This window comes from Callionymus lyra, chromosome 1 (assembly GCF_982586985.1).
Source record: "Callionymus lyra chromosome 1, fCalLyr1.hap1.1, whole genome shotgun sequence".
NCBI lineage: Eukaryota > Metazoa > Chordata > Actinopteri > Syngnathiformes > Callionymidae > Callionymus > Callionymus lyra.
Window position 1 is genome coordinate 29578471 of NC_141818.1, and position 25365 is coordinate 29603835.

At 37.6% G+C, this 25365-nt stretch overlaps 2 protein-coding genes across 4 annotated transcripts in view; one reads left to right on the forward strand and one right to left on the reverse strand.

Moving 5' to 3' along the window:
• Window positions 1–1159: 1159 nt before the first annotated feature.
• LOC148088851 (ras and Rab interactor 2-like) lies at window positions 1160–18476 on the forward strand. Of its 2 annotated transcripts, none has more exons than XM_087800639.1 (13): window positions 1160–1269; window positions 2944–3093; window positions 6114–6208; window positions 6353–6542; window positions 6631–6745; window positions 7114–7186; window positions 8170–8261; window positions 9947–11338; window positions 13625–13707; window positions 13875–14100; window positions 14176–14307; window positions 15438–15601; window positions 16041–18476. In XM_087800639.1, exons 2-13 carry the CDS (start codon window positions 3025–3027, stop codon window positions 16368–16370), a joined length of 2961 nt encoding a protein of 986 aa, XP_087656765.1. In that variant the 5' UTR covers window positions 1160–1269; window positions 2944–3024; the 3' UTR covers window positions 16371–18476. The 2 variants fall into 2 exon arrangements, with proteins under 2 accessions (XP_087656765.1, XP_087656773.1); XM_087800647.1 differs by having other exon boundaries at window positions 15438–15640; window positions 16041–16182.
• A 1045-nt stretch (window positions 18477–19521) lies between these two features.
• The window catches only part of LOC148088852 (potassium voltage-gated channel subfamily KQT member 5-like), a 65770-nt gene continuing 59926 nt past the window's right edge, over window positions 19522–25365 (reverse strand). For both annotated transcript variants that reach the window (XM_087800627.1, XM_087800619.1), the window contains exons 12-15: window positions 24941–25072; window positions 24698–24802; window positions 23680–23806; window positions 19522–23576 (exon numbers count right to left, since the gene is read on the reverse strand). In XM_087800627.1, the coding sequence (XP_087656753.1) occupies window positions 22338–23576; window positions 23680–23806; window positions 24698–24802; window positions 24941–25072 (1603 nt within the window). In that variant the 3' untranslated portion in view covers window positions 19522–22337. The remainder of the gene's footprint in view (window positions 23577–23679; window positions 23807–24697; window positions 24803–24940; window positions 25073–25365) is intronic.

Genomic DNA, 25365 nt, shown 5'->3' on the forward strand with positions numbered 1-25365 from the left:
ATCCACAATAAAATGTTTGCACTCCAGTTCAGAGATTAAAAAAATGATGGAATTGTTTTCTAAGATGTCGGCAGCCGACTATGCCAGCTACACTTACGATTCGATCTTGTTCTCTTTAAAAAAGCCATGGCCGAGATTTTCAAATGGCATGGCAACAATTTAATTTAGTCATTTAATTTCATTAGTGACCCTTGGCTCCGGTGTGAGCTCAAGAGGTCCATTTGATTTGCTCTGATGATGATTGGGATGATTCAATTCTACAATTTACTTTGTTTTATGCTCAACATGGCATTGAACTCAAGTTAAAAAATATTTAAAGTTAAAAGTGTAATGAGTTTAACAGGTGCCTTGTTAAGTAAAAGGACTACGTTCTACCCCCCTTCCTCAGAGACTCCTAGCCCTCACTGTACAAGAGCATCGGTCTCAAGAACCCGCCGGACTCTACGAGGTACAGATTGACTATAGGATTGATCTTGATTACAGAAGTAATTAGACATTTCACATATGACACTAAATGGCATATGAAATTGTTGTAAAGAAATCTTCTGTATTGATGTTGCATTTATTACATAACCAGGGCAGACGTCAAAGGCCCAAATAACAAGTATCGCCCGTTCATTTTGAAAAAAAATCTTGTAGAGCAGAACTACAGTAATTTGAACTTTAACTTCTATACAGTTTTCAATACCATGAGGATTTAAGAAAAAATATCCAAATTCTCATGGTAAATTGTAATACTTTATTTTCTGAGGTCTGTGGATCAGATCTACTGAGGCGTCAGTGCTCGTTATTTATACTATTTAATTAAATTGTCTAGTTTTGGTTTAAAAAGAGACGTTGATTCGATATATCTGGATTTAGACATCTAAATCTAAAATACACTTTCAATTGATACATGACTGTTGGACTTGTATAAATGATGGGTAAATGATGAATTAAAACGACCTATTTTAATTTTTTATGTAATATTTTCCAAAAAATGTATATCGTCTATACTTTGGTCAAAAATAGAGCACGATTATAGTCGGAACATAAAGGCTCGGTGGGTGTAGATAGACAGACAAACAGATATTTTTGCACATGGCGTACATCAGAAGTTGCAATGTGACCAAAGTACCTGCAGAGGGCAGAGTAGCTGAGACAAACGGGGAGTCAGACAAAGAGAAGGGGGGACATGAAAACAATCGCATGGACTTGCTCAGAGGTAACTATTCGAGTTTCAAACTACGTTCTTTGGAAATCTAAGTGGATACTTCGAAACACGTCAACGTAAGTCTTCACTAATTGACTTAAACTGAAACCACAAGTGTGTCACACGTTGGTTATTGTTTTTTTATGTCTTCTCTGAGCTTTAAAACTCGCACTTGGTCGGATCTTTCCTTCGTCTGTAAATCTGAAAAGCCTTGTTTTCCAGCGGACTACAGGCAACCATCCGTCTGTGTCAGTTAGTCTTAAGTGTTTACCATTATTTTCTACTCAGAGAAAGAAGGCTAATACCTTGTAAATAAACAAATACAACCTAGTGGTGACCCTTTTAAATGTAATGTGTATGTGTAAACTATTTATTTTCGCTATGTGTATGTTTTATTAATGCGGGTTGGTTGATGTTATTGTGTTTCAATACCTTTGTGCGCAGTACTCGTTTTATAAGCTAGTGTTTTGTTATTATAGTTTGTATTCATTCTTGATACACATTTACTCTACATAAAAGTTTTTTATTTATTTATTTAATTACCATAATATTTGGTAAACATATGTGATTAATAAATAAATGTATATGATACAATAAAATTACTTCCTGTCCCTGTAGCTGCCTTAACAACATGAGTTCTAGTCTATTTTATTGTATATCAGTATGGTGTCATTAACTCAAAAGTTTTAGTTTTTTTAAATGCGTAAATTACCAAAATACATTCTTTCACGATTGCTTTTTTTTTTATCAAGGGACCAGTTTGAACATGTTTAATTCCCCTGGCAATTTTTCTGCAGAGCATTTGTGCTGATCTTTATCAGAGCTCTAGAGAGCCAGTTTGTTCACATAAGCGTCAGAGGAATCTTATAAGAAGATTATAATTTAATATTTTTAGGATTTTTATTGTTGGTGGGAGTTATTTTTAAATCTTATCTTATCTTAATTTGTGAAATTGCTCGAATTTACAATGATTAATTTGTGAATACACTTCTTTAACCTTGCATTTGTAGAATTTGTTTATTTTTGTGTGATGTTGATTTTGATTGTTTTATTGTTATTTGACTGATTGTTAATTGTATTCATTCATTGATCAGGTGTTTTGCACACCAAGTGTTTCTTTCCAACATGAAAACAAAACTCAATATGTTTCCACAGAGACACATCAGCATAATAGTGGTTTTGTTTAATTTGATTTCCGCTATCAACGCTGTTGTCTTTTTTGTTATCTGCTGCCAGTCCCCAATGGGAGGGAGCTTCCTTCCTGTGTTGGATAAAAGGGCGATTTGTGTACATCTGAATAGAGCGTCTCCCTTGCAACACACAGCACTTTGAGTAGCTTCCAGGCAGAGAAAGGGCTGACCTAAGAGTTTCTTGGTGAGACAGAGGGAGGAGTGTGTGGTTAAGGGAGTGAATAGATCTCACGCAAAGAGAGAAAAACAAGCAAAACATGTGAACAGAGAGGTGGGTAGAGGATAAAACGTGAAGTCAGGAATGGATGATGACATTAATATCTCTGAGGAATGACGACTAAGGCGCCTCTAATGTGTAATCATAGACATTAAAGAACTACTGGGAATGAAAAAAGATCCAAATGGCATAAAAAAAAGCAGAATGCAAGGTAGAGAAGGAGTGTGTAGGGGGAGGGGTTCATCGAAGGGGGAAAAACAATCACACAGTTGTTTCTGCTGTGGCCAAGACTAGAATTTCCTCTGGTTTCAGGATCTGCACTGATTGGTGTGTTTGACCCACAGAACTGTGGCCTGTGCTGACTGCCCGATGTAAACACACGCCAGCGTCAAAGTCGGATCCAGTCCGGTCAATAAGAAGGCGACATGGCGGACAGCTCGCTGCCTGCCAATTCCAACATTGGTCTTTCAAACAGAAGCAGCAGCTTCTTCAAAGTAAGATTATCATTTTTTGGATCGTTTGGGGAACCACATCCAAATGAATTTTACAAGAGTTTACATTTGGATATGATATATTTAGAGATTCATAGTGCTGTCAGAAAGAAAAATGAATATCTGTAATTCATTTATCCAAATGTTGTTGTTTTTTCTCACCTGAAATTAGCTTTTTTTCCATTTCAATTAGGTTTTTTGTAGACAAAAACTCAAACACAGGAAAAAACAACAGAAAAAAAGTAGTTTTGCGCGTATGCAACTTGTAAACAGACGCAATTAAAATTAACAACAATAATTACACACAATGATTCAGCAATTATTCAGAATGTATTCTAAAAGTGTTTGACAGACAGAAACATAAATAAGAACTCACAAGGAATTGACTGTGTACATTCATGCCTGTAGACAGTCGTGCTTAATAAAATACCTGTGAAAAGCAAAAGTATGTAAGAAAGCAGGTATACCCAGACTGGTTTTCAGCCGTGTTGTGGATAGTGTTAGAGCCGACCTTTACAGAGCATTAGCTATTATGCTACCCAGTGTTAATTCAGCATTATTTTATCAATGTGAATAAACTTAAACTTAAAAGCCGTAAAACAGTATCGACCCTTTACAATAGAATGTGTAAAATATGGGCTTAACCTCACCTGTATGTTACTGGCCGTCGTTTAGTCAAATTAATTCAAGTCAAGTTAATTACAATGAAATCATGACCATTTAGTTAAGGCTATAGTGGCTTTCATGCACTCAATTGTCAGTCACTATGCATGTTATGATGCAAATTCATTAAAACTGGCAAAAAGGGAAACTATAGGAAATATCACCACCATACAGTGTGATCTAATAGTAAATGTATTGTGTCAAGAACCTTTTTAATGTTGTTAAAAGTCCGTTAATTTGTTGAGTACTTTGTACTTTCTGCAGCCAGCCTCAAGTGGACACTCAATGAACTGCGCACATTTGCATCGTAACTTTTCACTAGATGAATTAACACTCTTAATAAGCAAGTAGCAGAAACGAAAAATAAAAGGGGACAGAGGGGTATATCATCAGGAGTTGCTAAATGTCTCAATTCCCTGTCTCTGTTTGACCAAAAGTAAGGCGTGTTAGACGTGAGGAATGCCAGCTGTACTTGTTGGCAGCCATTCAAAAATACTCCCAACTTCTACCCTTCCCCCTGTTCTTTGTTAGGTCTCCTGCCATCAGACTTTCCACTGATACCTGATCAAGGTCGGCAAAGCTGCTTTCATGTGCACTGAAAGGTGTTCAAAACCATTGAGTTATTTAAGCTCACATTACAACGCTTTTTTATTTAGAAAGTGCAACCAAGTAGTAAATCAAACTTTTTTTAAACAAACAGATTAAAATCTGAAAAGGAATTAAGAAACAACAAAATGTTAAATGCAAAATATAATAAAAGTAGAGAGAGCCCGGCAGAGCGAGAGAGGAGGGAAGGGGGGCAGGTAAGTGATTTCCTTCATGGGCAGCTGTAATTTATATTGGTGGAGTCAGTGGGAAAGTATGTGTTTGGTTTTAACTCAGACACATACTCGCAGCACTTTCACAGGCCTGGTGAAGATGGAAAAAGCTGCAAAGGAAGTTTCAGACGAGACATTATTTGGTTTCCCTGCCTTTACATTTTCTTTTATTGGGCAATCTTGTTACCACTAGGAAAGTGGTGCACCATATTAATACTTGTCAAGTGAGTGGGGCTTCATATAAAAATAAACTCATAACTGTGGTCGGCTGTGAAGCTGGCGGTTTTAATTATAAGGCTTACTTCCTGTCGGCCCGATTACAAAATAAAAGTTGTTATTGTTCCTCAAAAATAAAAAAACGAATGTTAATGAAGAGAATGAAATAAAACTTTCAAATTATAAATTATAAAATTTACTTTTTAGGTATTGATTTCCTTATATGGATCTGTTAACCCCCATTTAATCTACGAGTCAAGTTGATAACAGAAGTGATACCACAAACACATTTGTTTTAAAGTCTACTGGTCACCTTGACCTTGAGATAACACAAGCGATACCACAAACACATTTGTTTTCAAGCCTCCGGGTCACTTTGACCCTATGATATTACAAGGTTTAAGTGACGCCTATAGTGTGTAGGGATGTGAAGAAAAAAAAATTAATGTCTGATATACGTCAATGTTTTTCTCACATTATATATATGTTATGTATAACAGCATTATATCCATTTTTCTTTTATTTAATAAAAAATACACTTTGGGGTTGGTGAGAGGGGCTTTCAAATTATTATTTATTCATGTACGGTTTATATTTCAATTAAGTGTGAGAAATAAATTATAAAAAATATTTTATTTACAATATACATGCATATATCTATGGCATTTCTTAATTTTTGTGTTGCAATTAAACTTTGACCAATAGATGGCAGCAGTCAAGGAACAGTGCATCCTGTATGACTGAGGATGAGAGGATGGCGACTCCAACTGCTTTCAAAAAACTATTTATTTAACCAAAAGAGAATGGAACAATCACAAGACGTCACTAAAATAATCCCCATTTATAAAATATAAGCCATTTTCTACCGCTTATTCCCTTATAGGAGTCGTTAGGGGGAGCTGGAGCCTATCCCAGGACATTGGGACAAGAGGCGGGGGACACCCTGGACAGGAAGCCAGTCTGTCACAGGGCGCAAAAAGACGTATCAAATCATGTTGTGAGCTGAATATATTGTATCAAATTGTAAGATTACTGTGTCGCTACAACCCTAATAGTGCTTTAATTTCAGTTAACAGAAATACCAAAGCTTATCTACTGACATTGAACCTAACAAAAAAAGACCGCAGGATTATTAATGAATGTTATTTTGGGACAATACCTTTTTGTGTCCTCACTTCCTGTGGGAAATGACACTCTGTGTTTCCTTCATTTCCTTTGTTCCAGATGATGGACACTCATTCTGTTTTAGTAGTAAATACTATGATTCAGACGTTTATCTGTTTCTTTACTTCCTCCCTGTATTCATTTGAAATGTTATCCTCATAGCTGATTGACACATTCACCCTGGAGATTGATGAACTTACAAAGGAGATGGTCCAAACATCACCTGCCTGTAAGACAGAGCCTGTGGAAACAAATGGGTAATATATATTCTATTTTTTATATTCATGAGTCAGCGTTTGTGTGCTTCTTTTATTGCATCAAATAATAGTGTTTATATACAAATTTGTTTTAACACGTGTTTGCCAAAAGATGGCGCTAAAGTGCAGTTATTTGTCTAACAGTTTGGCGAGTGGCGTTTACCTCCAGTCCTCCTGCACCAGAACGCAAGGAGGTGAGAGGGATTCCGGCTACGACTCATTGCGGAGGAGGATGAGTGTGCTGGACCGACTCACCCAGACGCACCCGGTTTGGCTCCTGTTGACAGTGAGCGAGGACGAGGCTGAACACATACTGTACAAACAAGCACCAGGGGTGAGAGGGATGCTCTTCATGTTAGACGGTATTCTAATGAAACAAAACTGAAAAGTCCCTGATTTCTTAACCCTCTCGTCCTTCTAAGGGATTCCTGGTAACAAAGTCTGTCAGTCTTCAGAGGAAGGTTTTATCCGTCCGTCAGCAAAATGATCATTCCGAAACTCCAATAAGCAACTTCCCTGTCAGAGAGAGTCAATACAGTGAGTTTCATGATTTCAGTTTTCACGGGAAAATGAAACATAACTGTAGTTGGGAACGTAACGTAAGTAATAATAACAATACTATCATAGTTATTATTATAATTTTGCTGCTGTTTTTATTAAGCAACTGAATTATCTATCTAATTTTCACTCCGGTTTCCCCCCAAATTGTATATACTGTATATATAAATATATATATATATATATATATATATATATTATATATTTCCATTTTGATTAAGTTTTGTACACATAATAAACAATGCAATAAATAATGCAACTATGAATATTGAAACACATTTATTTTAAATTTGTGCAACAAGATAATGTCTTTGACATTTTATTGACCACCCTCCATCTCTCCGTAGCCTTCTCTCTGGAGGGATCAGGAATAAGCTTTGCTGATCTTTTTCGCCTGGTGGCCTTTTACTGTATCAGCAGGTAAGTGTGTCTCGTTTCTCGATATCTCGTTGTGCCATAAGAATAGAAGCTAAGGAGGAAAATAGTATCTGTTGAGCAAGCAAATGACTCTTTGTCCAAGGTTCTCACTTCTTGTTTTAGCTTCAGTCACGCGAACACAGCCAGGATCTAACGGCATACACCGGAAACGGAGGGGTAGCGTTAGCGATGTCCACCGTAAAACAGGATGTGATTTAGAAAGAAAAGAAAAGAAAACTGTGTGTTTGGATTATCTGTTGAAATCAACTAAAAGGAACTTCCAAATGTTTGCAGCCACAGTTCTTGTCGTCATGGACAACATCACAGCAGAGAGAAATTAATTATTTCCCAAGTCTGATCTAACCCTTGTGTTGCCTCTTGGTCAAGGTCATTTTTGTTTTCGGCCACCGGGTCACCTTGACCCAGAGATAACTCAAGGGATCAATCCACATTTTACATTTTATACTAAAGTCCCTCTGTGAACTGATTCTGACTTATTTTTCTTTTGTAGATCTTTTTATTTATGGTCTCCTAATTTTCACAGGCACACTGACATGAATGTTTTCCTTTTTTAAAAATGGTATAAGAGAATGAAATGGTTAAACCCCATTGATAATGAGGAAATTTGATATCATCCTTTTCAAAATTCTACATGTTACTGCTCTGCTGCCTTCAAACAGGAATATTTGGCTGGGAAACGGAGTCCCCAGTGTCAGCTTTTGTCATGGAGGCAACATGGCTGATTAATATGATTTATTCTTTGCTGCATATGTACATATATTTGGAGGAAGGCAGCAGTTTGTCCAAGTAATTGAATGAAGCACTTGTTTTAGTCAAATTATAAGGTGCATGTAAAAAATAGTGCAACAAAAACATTTTAATCTCTGCATAAAATAAATTCATGACATTTGCAATGAAAAAAACAACTGATAACTGATGAAAAAAAACGTTTCACCACATATATATTTATTTTCCTTTTATCTTAGGGATGTCCTGCCATTCACTCTTAAGCTTCCTGAGGTCATTGCATCTGCAAAGACCCAGAAGGATCTGGAGGAGGTGGCTCAGCTGGGAGCAGGTAGGCAGTTCATTTAAATTTGGAAGACACTTGTGGCCTAAAAATGTTAGTATCAGAGCTAAATTAAAAATGGCTTATACATATAAGTGCAAAAAAACAAATCCCAAAACCTGAATGTAGGGACACCTCAGGTCTGTGCATCATCCTCTCGTCAGACTTTTCTTTATTAAATAAGGTACAATACAACAAATTAATGATGGTTTCGTGAAAGGTGTCTACACAGAGTTTGGAACTTTGAGGAACTATTTCTCCAGTCACGTTTCTGTCTCTCATTTTGTTGATGCAAGCTGCTTACGTTGCCGTTTCTAGACTGCTACAAATCTACATCCACTGTGGCGAAATAGCTCACGTTGTTATTTACTGCCCTCAATGGAAAAAAAAAAAATGTCTGGAATAGTCACTAGATAAAATCTGTAAAAACACAAATTTAAAACTATTCTTTTAAAGAACAAACACTACAATAGTTTGTGTGCAAGTTTCTTTTTTTCTTCTTTTCTTTCCAGGTTACTTACTTACTTAAGGGTTTCTTTACTCCAGATGCTGTGAGTCATAGTCCAACAAAATGACAGCTGGGTGTGGAAAAGTATTAAAGGCAAAGTGCTGTCTAAACAAAGGCACAGCCTTCAGAGAGGCAAAGAGAAATTCTTTACGTTGTCACAAACCGGTCATTGCTGCTGACAAAGAGTGCAGATGATTCGAATTATGAAGCAGTTTTTCTTGTACTTTAAAGAGGAAAACCTCAGCAGCAACTCATGAATGTAAGTAACTCACATGTTTACACGTGTATCCAAACTGTAGGTGTTTGTTAAAAACTTTTTTAAACTCATTTGTGGAGGTAACTTTATTCTCCCTATGCAAACTGGACAAGCCTAAAGAAAATGACTTTGACATATGAACACAGTTGCACCGGTATCATTAACAGTTTCCATTTTTAGAGCGTGGCTCAGTCATCACTGGGCTTAGAGCTGCACGAAAAAAGAAACCAAAATAGAACAGAAATGTAATCCCTTTATAGCAAATGTCTTTGAGAGTGTACGTTTTGATTTCAGAAATACTTAAAAACTCTAATATATGCTCTCATTTAAGCATGAAATCTGTTTGGTTTTTATTGTAAATAAAAGTTGTAAAATTCTAAAAAGTATCTTTGTCTTTGTCTTTAGACTTAGATTGTGTCATCTTGTTCTTCCTCTTTATGTTCTTCTTATTTTATTTTTTATTTATGTATTATTTTTTATTGTTTATGAAAAATTGCTGGCTATTGTAAAAAAACAATTTCCCAAAGGAGACCTCCTGAGGGATCAATAAAGTTTTACCTTACCTTACCTTACCTTACTTAAAAACTATCCTTTAGGTACTAAAGGGGATGTTGAGGGAAGAGGGAACAAAGGGAGGACAACAAAACACAAATTATTATAGCAGGAACTGGATCAGCAGCCTGAGTTTAGTGAACGCCTACTCTATGATTAGCATGAATGACTCCCTCCCTTGTGGTGTGTGTGAGTGACGACACATAGTCACACACAGCTGAAGAGAGAAGGGCAGAGCGAGAGTAAGAAAAATAGACAGAGAAACTTTGAAGAACTTATTAAACTAAAGGTGAGAGATGATAATCCTTTACAATCTACTTAAAAGGAATGCTAGTATATATCGTGAAATGACTTTGTATGACTTTTGTGTGTTTTAAGGATTCTGGAATTCTTCCTTGTTCACTCATTGTCGCACCTCCCCCCGTCCCAGTCGTCCTCTGAGCCGAACTCTCAGCCCGCGGCGGAGTAATAGGAACGAGGCGATAGAAGGACCCGTTCGGAGAAAAGCTGGCTCCCACTCTGACAGCGCGCCGTCAACATTAAGGCCTGATATATCACCAGCTTTGGATTGTCTTCAGAAGAAGTATCCAAGTGGCCCTCTCTGCTTCGTCAATCCTCTGTTTCTCCAAACACACCAACACAAGTTCCAGGAGGAGCATTCTGCAAATGCGTTGACCTCAGAGAAGAACCCAAAGAATGCAAATAAAGCACCAGTAAAGCTGGCGAGCCAAGAGAAGGAACAACACCCGACCAAAGTAAAGGTCAACAGCAAATCCAGACCCCCGCCACCACGGCCCCCACCCCCACGCCTAATGCCACGGAGGCGCCCAGCACCCCCTCCACCTGGTCAACCAGCAATCACTTCCAGACCAAAGAGCATGTCAGAGGCTGTCACTCCATCTTCAAGGCAAAAACCCTCTACCAAACGCCAGGCGCCAACTAGACCTCCAATGGGTGCCAAGCAAAGCCACAGCTCTTCTAAAACTGTTAGCTCACCGATTGCGGTGCCTAAAAACCCGACACCAACTATGCCAGCTCGACCAGATATCGACGCCTATCGCTGCAACATGGCTCTTGATGACGAGACGATCGCAAAAGCTTTGTCACGTGCCAAGCTTTCACCATCCTCTGTTCCTGATGAGGGTCTTTTGGAGAAAAACTCTGAGAGTCACTCCAGCCAGATCGTGAGGAGCCGACAGCGTCTGAGTGACGTGAGCATGTCTACTTCCTCGTCGGATTCTCTGGAATACTCACAATCGCCTGGATATTCCTTGGGATTTCCACAAAACCCGTCTTGCCATCTGAGCAATCAGGATCCAGCTGAGGATAGTAGTGAAGATGATGAGGACGGAGATGAGGAAGAAGAGGATTACGGGGTTAGTTTGGAAAATGATCTAGAGATGCGTCTCCGGCCATCTTTCAGAGTACGACGGCGAAAGGTTGGTGTGAGACTGAGCGGGGGATCATTTATTCTCCCGAGAGCATTGAAAGGACGTTTTCGCAAGGTGAGCGGCATGCTCAGTTCTTTGGTGACACCCGAGAGAAGGATGGTGAAAAGGATTTCACAGTTATCTAGGGACAAAAGCTCCTATTTCGGTTCCCTGGTTCAGGACTATATCAACTTTGTTCAAGAGAACAGGGGCTGCCACACGTCGGGGGTGGATTTTTTGCAAACACTCAGGCAGTTCATGACCCAGATGAAGGCTTACCTGTGCCAGAGCTCGGAGCTAGACCCTCCGATAGAGTCACTCATTCCAGAAGATCACATTGGTAAGTCTTGAAATCATTATCCCTCTATTCGTCGATGACCCTATATAACTTTCAATCCATCTATATTTTTTAGACAGTGAAATAACCTTCTCTAAACCTTATTTGCGTGACCACCTCGCCACATGAGTCATGCTCATTTCAGTGTGAAAGCCTGTGTGACTCATTCAGCTTCCCATCAGCCTCATGGCAAAGTTTCTTTACAGGGTGTGAAAAAAACATTTGACCCTAAACAAATTGGGAAAAAAAGGTGGTTGCACCATGTTTAAACCAGCACATTCATGAAAAAAATGGTTTTACACCAATTGTTGATTTTTCCTTCAACTTATGTTTACAGGAAGTTTGAACAGATACAGAGGGAGATAGTTCTCTAGATAGATAGAAAGTTCTCTTGCAAACATCATACTGATAAGTCATAGTATATGAATATCTCCACCACAACCATAAGGCTGTGAATAAATTAGATTGTTATGAAAATCATTCATTTATATTTCTTTATATTTTAAATGTTTGTATTTACTAGTAAGTGAGTAAGCTGTATTTCTATAGCGCAGAATAGAACAGGGTCACAAAGCACTTTAACAACAAAACAATACTCAGTATGAAAATATGTACAAATTTATGAACTTTTAAAGGCCAAGATAAAATAGTGACTACTTGTGCCTACAACTCTACTTGTTATTGATAGTCTTCTTTTTTTCTATTAAGTTTCCATTTTTGCTACTGACTAATATACTAATATCATGTTTAATGTGTTTTATACTACTTTTGTATATATATATACTTTTACAAGGTTTTAGTTGTACATCCACAAAGGCAAGGCATCCGCAGGCAGATTGTTAGAGTCTATGATAAATTATATTATTGTCTGCTCACTAGATAAGGATAAGTAGTACGGAAGAGCCTCAAACAGGATGTTGCCCGGATAAAATGGAAAAAGAATCCCAAGAATACAAGGAAGTTTACAACATGACATGTTTCCTTAATAGCCCTTGTTTACACTTGCACAAAATGTTGTAGCTGTGCAGTGTCTTCTTATACTTCTCCTTTTTATTATCTTTATTTAGTCTAAAAATAATCTTCTCTGATGTTGTCCCTTATATTAGTCTTCACAAGAAGCTTACACTTGTATTTTCATGCTGTTAGGAAATATGTTTTGATTCCACAGAATTAATTGCGCAACAATAGCTGATAACATGCCTGGAGGCTGCAGATGCTTGAATGAATCACAGTTTCTGTGCTAAGAGTGAATAATGCAACAAAAGTGCCCGAATATGACATTCTGGACATAGTTGAAGTAGGCAGAGGTACCGCGTAGGTGGAGAAAAGAGCCTTTGTCACTGCTGTAAGAATCTACTGATGAAAGTGGAATGATTTCTGTCGCTTATCTTTTATTAATTTGAATGCCAAAGTATTACAAATATTTCTTGATGACAGTTCGGATAGTTTTCAAGGCCATTAGTCATGAATAATTGGTGACACAAAGTGGTGCATAAACAGCTCTTTTCCTACACAACTCCAAAATACAAAATTTTCATTTTGTACTTTACTAAAACTATTCATCTTATTTTTCTGTAACTCAAAGGATTCGTGAAAATAGTCACTAGAAAAACGGTTTAAAAACTGTTGTTTCACTGTAAAGAAAGATTTAGCATATTGTTTTAGGTAATGTATTTAATTTAATTCAGATTGGAATGGTTAATGTTATGCATTGATCTCAACTTGTCTAGTGCGTAAAATTAAATGTATATAAAGTAGGCTTACAATGATGTTTGGGAACCTCTTTTTTTTTGGTAGTTTCCCACTGTTTTTGATGATGTATAGCTGTTTTATGAGGGTGACTAGACAAGTTATACTTGTCTGTGTGGTACACTATCTGAGTCTGTAGATGCCTTAACAAAACATTCATTGAAAAGTGCTTTCTGTCACACTAACAAAATAAACCAGGGTTTCTCCTCGCGGTCAGCGTTGAGTTCATCTTTCTTCTGCCTTCTGACTTATGGACCAAACAAAACTCTATAGTTTTAGGATATGTGTGAGGTATATTTCACCGTTTCTCATGCAGCACTCTTTTGTTCTTTCCTGGAAAGTACATTGTCACAACAATCGTTCAGGTTCATGTTAATATATTAATAATGTATCAACCTATTCTTCTATTTCCTTAAGATTTCTAATTCAAACACTAGCTAGTGGATTTTAAAAGGAGAAGCAGGCTTGGAGTGCTTGAAAATAAATACAGTCTTACAATCACTGAACTTAAATGTTAGATGTGTTTGTGCTCTTTTACAGATCAGGTGCTCGAGAAGGCCATGCACAAATGTGTTTTGAAGCCCCTCAAAGGTGTTATCGATGTGGCCTTGCATGATTTCCAGGTGACTCTCAAACCTTGTATTATGTAAACACTACTTGATTTGTATAATTAATTTTAGTTCATTTAAAAAGATGCATAAAAGAATATGTTGTGCTGTGTGTTTTTAATATGAATTTGTTCAATACGCCAAGATTCAATATCTAACGGTACATCATTTGCTCTTGTCAGGTTAACAGTGGAGTTTGGCAGCAGTTGAAGGAAAATCTGGCTATAGCAAAGACGAAACGGCCACAGGAGCTAGGGGTGGATGGAGCAGTGCCGCCTGACCCTGTCGCTATTGAGAGGATCCGACACAAGTTTCTCAACATGAGAAAAATGTATTCCCCTGAGAAGAAAGTGTCACTACTGTTGCGTGTTTGTAAATTAATCTACACCATCATGCAGGACAACTCGGGTACAGAGACAAGCTTCTTTCAATACCAGCATTCTTGGATCCTGTTTCCCTCTCATGTTATCTGTTCTATTCCAGGTAGGATGTATGGCGCAGATGACTTCCTACCAATGCTGACCTATGTCTTGGCTCAATGTGACATGCCTGAACTGGATTCTGATATTCAATACATGATGGAGCTGCTTGATCCATCTTTGCTTCAAGGAGAAGGTGAGAACTGTTCCCTTTTAGATAAACATGTGAAATGATATCGGGATCTGAACTTAGATCTGAAATCTGGAAACTCTTTAAAAATGTACGAGAAACCTGGAACTAACTGGACCCAAGTGTGTGTAGTGATTGAAGGGAATATAGAATAGACACAACTAGAGAAAATTAAGCAATTGATTTGCACATGTATAAAATATAAACTGAGCTGGGAAGAAAGCACACAAATTAAACCATACATCAGGGCAACCCCAGAAAGTAACAGAACAGAACACAGTGAAATAAAAATACACGGCAAGAATAAAAGATAAAATAAACCAAATAATTGCATAGCAGTCAACTAAACGAATGGCAACAGGAACGATAATGTGTAAACAGATAGCTTGTAAACAGACAATGATGAGGTCAACTTTAACATTCAGGAGTTTAGACACCACAGACTGGAACCAGGAAGCTTGTGTTGTGAATGCAGGAGCGTTGATTGCATTTTGTCAATACCTGTCAAGAGAAAAAGAGAGAGTACAGGGACATGGAAAGAAGTAAACAAAATAAAAACCTACATAAACGGATAATGGCAGAAAAATAATGATCCATTTAAAATATGACTCTTGTATATTGGGTATAAACCTCAGTGGAAGATTAACTTTGGGCCCAATTGACCTGAAGACCATAGCATAGTTAATGTTAAAATTCCATATAAAAGTTTACATAATTTCAAGTAGTATTTGAAAAGCCAACAGCAATGAAAACTTCCTGATGAAAGAAAATGTATGATTACTTTGAATTCCCAGTGGAATATTCCTCAATAAAACTCGACACAAAGCTACTCTCAATAGCACTTTGACACAAATCTCAACACGTGTAGCATCTTATTCAAGGAGTCGGACACATTACAGTGTGGTGTGAGAAAAATGTCATTCCACCCATTTCCGTACCAGATGAAAGGCGAGTCGATCATAGGGGAAGTTATTTGTCGGTGGAAGGAACACAAAGAATTTGGTTGGAGAATATTAAGTAGATAGGGTGGGGAATAGAAAAGATATGTAGATTTTAAAAAACGGGCGTCACATTAGACATGTATCGGAACCGGATGTGTGATGTTTGCTACTTTTATGTCTTTTTTTAAATTTTAGGTGGGTACTATCTAACAAGTGCCTACGGAGCCATGGTCCTTATCAAGAACTTCCAGGAGGAGCAGGCTGCCAGAGTGCTTATCTCCGAGGCCAGGAACACCCTCCAGCAGTGGCACCGCAGACGAACTGCCCAGCGTTCAATGCCTACAGTTGACGACTTCCAGGTATCACGCCTGACCTGAACCCACCTTAAACATCCAGCAGTGAGTTTAAGTTGTGCAAACGTCATATACACCTGCGGTTTGGGCCTCAGAAAGGTGCATGAAGGAAGAGCCAGTGCTGATTTATAGTGATGGGTGACGATGCTTCATGAAGCAGTGTTTTCGGAGCGGCGGATTGAGTTAAGATGCTAATTTTAAAGTTGCTCTAAGGAAAACTATTACACAACCAATAGTGCCATCTTGTGGGCTCTGAAAACGAGGACAATGCTTCATGAAGCTTCATCACTACTCTTTTCTATTTTGGGGCTTTTACTGACCCCACAGCATGCATATCTGAAGCTTAGCTTAACTATTTCCATTAAATAAAATTCTCCTCTTATGACAACCACATAAATAACGTGTTTTTTTTGGTCACAGAACTTCTTTTTTTTTTACTCTGCAGAATTATCTCCGCGTCGCCCTTCAGGAGGTGGACACAGGCTGCACAGCAAAAACACTCATTGTCCATCCTCACACCACCACAGAGGAAGTCTGTGCTCTCTGTGCCTACAAGTTCAAGATCTCAGACCCAGAGAGTTATGCTCTCTTTCTGATCACAGAGGAAACTAGTCAACAGTTGGCTCCTGACACACACCCTCAAAAAATCAAAGCTGAGCTCCACGGTCACCCTCGAGCTCAGATTTTCCACTTCCTCTACAGGAGGATGTCAAACTTGAACCTTTGCATTCCAGCTGCCGACATACACAATGGAAACTGTATTAAAGTTGAGTAATGGCCAGTAAACATTGTGACTCACAACAATCCTCTTGGATTATTTTTTTTTTGTTATACAATAATACTAAAGCTGTATTGTGGTTTCATAATAAATCCTAAATGATCAGAGACCTTGCAGTGTGCGCAGCTGGAAGTGCACCAGGCAATGATCTTGACTTTTTACATTCTATTGGCATACTTGGGTAATAATGTCAAATGTGAATTATTTTGTGATGGCAATCAGCAATTGGATGATCAAATAATATTTAATGAGAGTCATTGGATGTGACCCAACTGTCCTCGGCGAACTATGAAAAGTCATTGCTATTATTATCCTTTAACAACAACACGTTGCTAAGTCATCTTTTTCCAGAGTGATGAAGGTAAATCCAATCCATGTTTGTAGAAAGTAAGATTCATTGATAATGTTTGACTCAGTTGTTAGAAGTGTGTTAGTATAAACAATCAGTTCCTCACTGTCGAACCGTGTGAGCACAGGTGAGCACATGGCCTGGCCTTTACAGTAATGTTAGGCTGATTAAGTTTCGTGAAGCTTATTTTCTCAGCTCATATGACGCTGTTGGCTTGAAAATAATGAGAGGTTTTATTAAAACAGTTGCTTTAAAGGGCAACTAATGTGAAACTCTCCCAACAAACTGCGATGCTTACGATAAACAAGATTTTAGCTCCAGAAAAAACCAAGTGCCTCATAAAGCTTCTTAGGCGCACCACTTATGGATACTTTTTAGTGGAGGATTGCTTTTTATCTGAGGAAGGACCTTAGAATGTGATCTATAGAGTATATGATGGATTTAATTGTAGGTTTATAGAAAGTAAAGCAAATCTCAGATGGAAGTGATTGATGTGCAGGTTGATGGATATCTTGTATATGATTAAGGTTGATGGAAAATTGTGTATATGATGAAACATTGTATCATGTTCATCAATTATCACGGTAAAACTTGCTTAAGTAACTCTGGTAGTGGCTGATTTTCTAAATATAGCACACAATCTGGAATTCTTCAGAGGAGCTGAACCCAAAAACTAATTTACTTACCGTGCACTATTTAAAAACGATGTGTTTAGACCTCGATTAACACTATGTAACAATTAGACAAAGTTGTTATTTTTTCTTATTTTATGTCATTATTGGTTTCATTTTGAATCGCGAGTCATGTTGAAGTCTTGCTGTTTTAATGCAATTTAAACAACCCTGCCATTTTTGCACGTTTTAGGATACACAAACCTTTAGTAACTAAGATCCACAGACTCATCTGCTGTAGCTATGCCTTTAAAAAGGATCCTATCTTATCATTTTCCCTTCAAAGAAGTGAGCCAGTGATCAGAATTATCCCAAAACACTTGTAAATCTATATATTTTTTGTAGCAATTGCTGGTCAATTGTACTTTATATTGCTCTGGAGAACTTTTTTAATCTAGCTAATTATTTTATTTCACGTATTATTTCACTGGACTAAGTGCTGGGCTGCCAGTGCTTTTAATTCTTAAGAGACCCTAAAGGAAAGTGTGTTTATTGGTCGAGATTTTATGAACACAGCAGGTTACGTTACAGAAAAGGGGATTGCTTTTTGTATTGTTTATATTATATTGTATACCTTTTTTTTTCTTCTTTTTTTTCAGCAGCACATTTACAAATATGCACCTTAATACCATCAGTAGACCTGATTAAAAGGGCCCATTCTAAAGCTTTGTGATCAGTCATACAATCTTTGCACATTAAGTTGAACTAAAAAGCTTTTTATTGTATACATTCTTTGGTATAAAACGAATTATTTTTTTCTTTTTGTCTGCCACATCAGAACCTGTGAACATCGATATTAAGTTGTTTCGATGTTAATTGATAAAGAAGAACTTAAAATGTATTCGATTTAATATGTAAGGGTGCATACATTATTTTTTGTTCACCTTTACTTGTCATTGTCCCTTATAAAATGAGGCAACGGTTGGTTTAAGATGGAAAAAAAACGATTAATATAAACACAATTACAGATATGCTGCATGGTTTGGAAAAATTACAAATAATGATTTTTTTAATTATGAAATTGCTTTGTAAAATGTCTAAAATGAGCGTCATGTTGAAACAATAAATATAATTTTTATTGCAGTTTTGAAATTCACCTTGATGTTGTGATCATTGTTGGTGAATAAAATGTTGTTCTAGACAGAAAATGCCTTTGGTGCTTTAAGAGTGATTGTCTTTATTTGAATGTGTTTTTGACAAGTAAGATCTGGACTCTAATAATAATCAGGGCTGATGTTTGTTTTATAACCTATTTAAATGAAATTGAAAAAAAAAGAAAAATTATATTTTAAATCACACTGAATAATAATTGAGTGAATATTTATCTTTATTCAAAAGTACAACTTACATATCACAATAAACAGGATTGTTAAACTAGGAAATATCTATGGTTTTACCAACATTTACTTTTTTAATCCTAAAAAAAAACTGATTTGAAAATGTCAACATTAAATTAAAAATACTTTCTGTTTGAGTCTATATGTGTTTATACAGTTCCCCCAGGACATTTTGTTTCCTCCCACAATCCTGAAAGAAAATCAGTCTCAAAGTACTCTGTACTCTGTAATGTCATCCTTTCAAGGGTGATCAAAGTGTCTGGAATAGATTATATCCCGTCGTCTTTTAAGGAAAAATGTGGTTGAAAAAAGTCCTATGGTGATTTACACCTAAATCATTTTCAGACATGTACATGGCCATACATGGCTGTTGGGACCATCTTATATTGTAACATATTGTATCAATGCAGTGTAAAGCTATAAGATGGATCATGTAAAAATGTAGGCTATCGAGATCAATTTATCTGATGCTGTTGAATTTATATCACTGTCTGAAATCTTTTTTTCCTCTTAGAAAGGGACTGGGTTTTCTTCGAAATAACAGTGGCCTGTGACTCAATAAATAAACCTCTCAACAAGTAAAAATGTTAACAACACAAACTCTATATTGGAAGTTGTTGCTGTGGAACCAGTACTCCTGCTTATTCAGCGCTAGGTGAGATTCATTTTTCTTGTGCTTAATGTTTAATGTTTCTTTTTGCCGATCACGCAATGTGCTTTAATAACCTTATCTCAGGATGAAGAACAAATGAGTCATCGACTTTCTTTATTGATAAATGCTTGCAGTTTTCATCACATTACAGTCCTTGTTGATCTGAAACCGTTCCAAGTTTATATGTGCACATCATTTTAAGTAAACTAAAAATAGGATTGTTTTAATGCCATGTTGATGACCTCTGGCAAAAAAATGTAATGAAGTCATTCTGATGAGAAAATTAGGTTTCTGTTTAGATTCTTGAATGAAGCTGTTGCACACAAAGCAAGGCACCAATATACATTATGAATGACACAGTTCTCTGACCTCACATCCAGACAAAGAGTTTCATTAGTTCAATATGAATATTGTTTATCAATGGGGATCTTTATCAGTTGTAAAAGTATAAATCGGGGAACAAGTTCATGCATGATATATTTTAAATGAATCAGGTCACTTTACTTTGAGGTACAGACGATGCGTCTCATTATTTATCAGTAGAGTCCACGACAGAGAAAGGACTAAAACATCCCATTCAAGTGCATCATGCAACAACAAGTCGTGCGACTTCAGGTGTGCTCAAACAACATGTTATCTATTCCTGTTAATAATGTAATTTAACGAGATACATTCTGCTTCTGACTTAAAAAAAAAAAAAATCCCTGAATCTGCTTTAGACAAGGCCTGGATCTTGATCATCATCAAGTCATGTTTATTTTAACACAGGGGAATTAAAGAGTGCTTAACTACTTAAATGAATGGCTATTTCTGGCTGGGTCACATAAAAGCATAAAATAATGACAAACTTGTTTGGCAGCTCTATGATATTAGCTTACTTTTTTTTTTTTAGCTGAAACCTGTTTAACAAAAGTTCATCCAAAAACTGAATAAGATTGCCTCAGTAAAATTTCAAATGTATTTCCAGGAAATATATAAAAGCCAAAAGATTGTCCTAGATTTGTCCCATAATGAAAATACAAACATTTGATTTAACTTTACATACATTTATAAATAATAATAATGGAAAACATAGGAATAAACATTGCCAAAAGAGAGAACAAAAGTAAAGCAAAATTGACAAATCATCAATCATGCGTTAAAGACATCTAGTGGCGAAATTACAAATTGCATGAGTATGACTTCACTCAAGGGTGATTCTCGTTACGATTTTAACATTGTGTAATCTAACACGGAGAGTTTTAATAATCCCTTGTTGGCATACTTGTCTACTCGTATTTTTGTTTACCTGCGTACTCTATGTACAGCGTTATTGTAGTTTTGAAGTGATGTCTACTGAAAAAATGAAACAAAAGCCATGCTAACATATTCATAAACTGAGGGTAAATATCTGTTTGTTTGTTTTTTAAATATTAATATATTAATGTCCAGTTAGTAGTAGTATGTTTCATGTGAATTGAAAAAAATAAGGCTCAAACAGGTGATCTGCTTTGGCCACTGGGCCAATCTATACTCGGTATGTATTATATAGCTAATGTACCATGTTTAAAGCACATTGTAGTTGTCTTTTTACGGATCCCACCGATGTCTGATAAAATCTTTTACCTAATAAACCGTGCACACAAATAAGTAAAGAGAGCTGTATAAGTCACATGGTCGGATCACCTCAACTAGAACACGTCCAGGTAAGTTTCGCTTCATTAAATTCATCATGTATGAAATAGCGCGTCCATTACTTTTATCATTAAAAGAAGTGTATACATGCGGAATCTGTACCCTCAGTTCATAAATATGGACACTCAGCGTATGAATCCGTACCCCCAGTCAATTAATATGTACCTTTAGTGTATATATCTGTACCCACAATTTTTGAATTTGTGTGCTTAGTGCATGAATCTGTACTCTCAGTTTATGAATATGTACCCCCTGTATATCCATCTGACTCTTCCTTCAGAGTTTCAATCCGCACCCTCATTATATGAATTTGTACCCTCGGTTTATGAATCTGTACATTCTGTTTATGAATGAACATTACTATTTCATACTATGACTGGGGAAGAACAACTCCTACTGTAATTTGTAATCAATGTACATACATAAGATGACCAGATTTTACGGAAGTATGTAACATTTTTTATTTGTGAGTCATGATTATTGTAGAGTCCTTAGCTTGCTTTTATTCTTAACTAAGTAACTCTGTCTGGAGAGTCGGTAAGTATCCACACGACCACTAACTGCTTCAAAGCGAAGAGTTAGAGTAGAACAGGAAACAAACCCAGTCTGGTGATGTGTCATTACACAAACGACATTTTTTACAGACAATAAAATGCTGGCTGTTCTTAAATAACCTAAATTAAAATGAGATATTAAAAATTACTCGACCGATCAAAGATACACTTGGTTACCCTACCCTAAAAAACCCACGAAGTTTGGTACAGTACTCGATTCAGTATATATCATATTGTAATAACCCTGTGTGACAGACGTAAATACAGACATAGGGGTCTTTGACATGCAGCAGCTCCTAGTTAAGCTACTCCCACCATTTAACGCTTCAACATACATTGATATGTTGTTTATTTGTTTTCTCTCACCTTTTTAAGTTTGGAAAAGTCTAGTGACCTAGTGCATTATTTCAACAGTGTATCAATCCATACACAACCAAACCGATCCATGTAAACACCAAAACATTAAGTCGTCAACCAACCGTCAGTTGGGGTCATAAATAGTTGTCTTCAGGCTTTTTAAATCTACTCAAAAAGCCTATTTTTTAACTAAAAACCTTTAAAAAATACAAAGCACTCATGCAGCTATATGATCAGCCTTTATGAAAACATCATTATCAATGTCAAATGGATCAACATCAAAACAATCTGACAAAAAATCTTCAACCCCTTTCTTACCCATTTGATGAAAACTATCATATAAGATTCCATCCAGCCTTTGCAGCGAAGGCTATTTTAAACGCACATGTGGCATGTTGAGCAATTCGCCGCTCTCAGCATGGGGCAATGATGTTTGGCTGACAGTCATGCTTTGGTTGACCTCTTGGGATCCTGCCCCAGCTCTGCTCCCTGTCCTGAGGAACTCGGATGAGAACATGGAAGTCTCGACCGTCCCTGATGACAGAAAGTTGAACCCTTGTGTCTCAATGTCTTTATCGCTAATAAAAAGGTCCTCCTCACCCCAACTGCCACTGATTCCCCTTCCAGTTCTGCCACCAAACCCATGCTTTCCGCTCTGGAGACCAATGGGGGAGTCACTACCTGTGCTAGGGCTTGGAGAAGAGAGGCCATGGAGGGTATCTGAGGTACTTCCTCCAACGGTTTGCATCAAGTTCTGTACAGACACAGCTTTTCCAAGTCCATGGTCCGCCTCGCTGGGACATGAGCTGCACACAAGAGCAGATGGCACAAGTGGTTCTAGCTCCAAACTCATGTGCCGCCTCCAGGAACCCTCCTCCTTGTTATTAGGTCTACCATTCCCATTGGTCTTGGACAACACCTGCTGCATTATTGGGTCCAAGTTGCCCATGTTGCTATTTTTCTCTATCTCCATTTTAAGACTTCCACAAAAGTCCTCTAAGCCAGGAGACACTTCCAGAGACGTTGTTTGTACACATTTGTTTTGTCCCCCACATCTGCTGAGAAGAGGAGGTGGTGGAAGCCTTGCTATAAGAGGAAAGCCATCATCTCCAAGCCCACCACAACTGCCTAAACTATTTGGAGAAATGGCCAACGGAGAGTTACCGACCTCCTTGTCATTGCCACCTTCAGGTGTTGTAGCGTGAGCCTGTACACTCTGGTAATGAGGAGGATTCTGCCGGTAATGGTAGTGATGAGGTAGTGGTGAAGGGCTAAAAGAGGATGGGCCAGATGGAGGTGTGGAGGAGGAGGCGTTTATATTAGGGCTAAGCTCTGGTGGTTGTGCCAGGATGAGATGAAGTCCTCTCTGGGAGAGATGGGAGTTGGTAGAGGAGTGTGTGATACAGCCACCTGGGTGATGAGCTCCACTACCGCTAACCTGAGTGGAACAGGACAGTTCTTTGCTGAAGACAGATGAGTGGTAGTCAGAGGTCTGTTCCAGCTCAAAAAGAGGCAAAGAAGAAAGCGTGAGAGCAGAGGACGAGCCTTTGCGTAAGACTTGACGATAAATGTCCAGGAGGGAGTCAAGTTTGGATTCAATAGACTGAACCTGTGGAAGAGAAAAACAAGAACTCTAAACACTTCTTATTAAATTCAGATTTATACATTCCATAAGACATGAATATATGTTAATGTTAACTGTGTTGCACCACCTGCCGTTCTACTTTGCAGACACGTCCAAGCATGCTCAAATCCTCCAGTATGTCTCCCTCAGACAACAACTTCTCTCGGATCTTCTTGTCCAGTGGGATCTGGCCCTTCCCCAATATCTGGTCCACCCTGAGGAGCAGTTGGATTAGCAAATAAATCAAAAAGATATAGTCTAGTGTACAGAAAAACAGAATTGGAAGAGTCATCATTGAAGAGCGTGTTTAGAATTTAAAGATCAACCTGTAGCAGTATTAGTGCAATGGTGGTGGGCTGATAAAGCAACATGAGACAGTGTCCTAGAGTTCAGTAGAGGCAACTTCATTCAGTTATTTTTATGATTTCATGCACCGATGCTACTAGTAAAGGTCCGATGAAGCTTCAAGAAGCATTGTCCTCATCTTCAGAGTCCACTAGATGGCAGTCCTGGCAATATAATCTTAAGGCTTGATCTTAACTAATTTAACAGAATAATAATTTAAAAGCCAACAGCACCATTTAGTAGGCTCTAAAAATGAGGCCCTCACAGAATACCTGCGCAGACTGAGAATGAGGAAGAAGATTAAGAATGAACCCTTGTGTTATATCTGGGTCAAGTTGACCCAGTGGACTAAAACAAATGTGTTTGATCTTTTGATGGAAGCCAAAGAAGTCATTCACCTTGACCTAGAGGCAACACAATGGATACCTCAAACACATTTGTTCTCATTCACAAGGTCACCTTGACCATAGGCAATCAAAGTGTTATGCAAGAACTAAAATCTAGAGCTAGTCTTTTCAGTTTGTTTGGGGTTTTTTATTCATTATTTTTTATTAAATGCATCAAAAACTAATATTCAACTTTTACAATGGTTTTCTGTGAAGCAAAGAGTCCTTGAATTGAGCAAGGCATAATAAGGCGAAATCATCAGCATTAAGAGGCAGGAAGGGAAGGAGGCAGGGAGGGAGGAAGGGAGGAAGGGAGGAAGGGAGGAAGACAGGAAGGCAGGAAGGCAGGAAGGCAGGGAGGGAGGGAGCGCTGACCCCTGGATGGAGTTTTTTCTGCCCTGATTGTAATACACAGGCAGTGAGGAGGAAAAAGTCTTGACACGGCTGCTCAGTGGCTGGGGGCCTACTATCATGTCCAGTCTGTGAGGAAGCATAATGAACACACACATCTGCGTGAGCCATTTACACATGCAGAACATACACAGACACGAACCAATGCGATGAAAATCTCTAATGAGCATGATCAGACTTATGGTTTACTGAGACGGCATCTCCTACCTTGTCTGCAGACTTTTGATTCGACACAGCATATCCAGGTGACCAGCAGAGTACTGCTCGATAACATCCTTGACGTCATAAGGCCGGAGCGTCTCTTTAAACTTCTTCTTGGCTACATGGAACTTCATTATCCTGCACAGTAAGTTGCATTGAATTTCATGACAAGTAACATTGTTGACTTTGTTTTTTACAGTGAAGTCATGTTAATATTGTTTACTGTGAAATAGAAAAGTTTGAGTATGGGTAATAAATTATAATAGTTCTCCCTGGCCCTTTTCAATGTACATTTAAAAAGAAATCTTGTCTGTTTACAGTTTTAAAATAATTTGAATTTGAATTGAAAATTGTTAAATTATAGTTGACAGTTGTTTGAATACAGTTGAAAAATGTTTATTTGTTATAGTTGAAATGTTTTTGAATGCAGT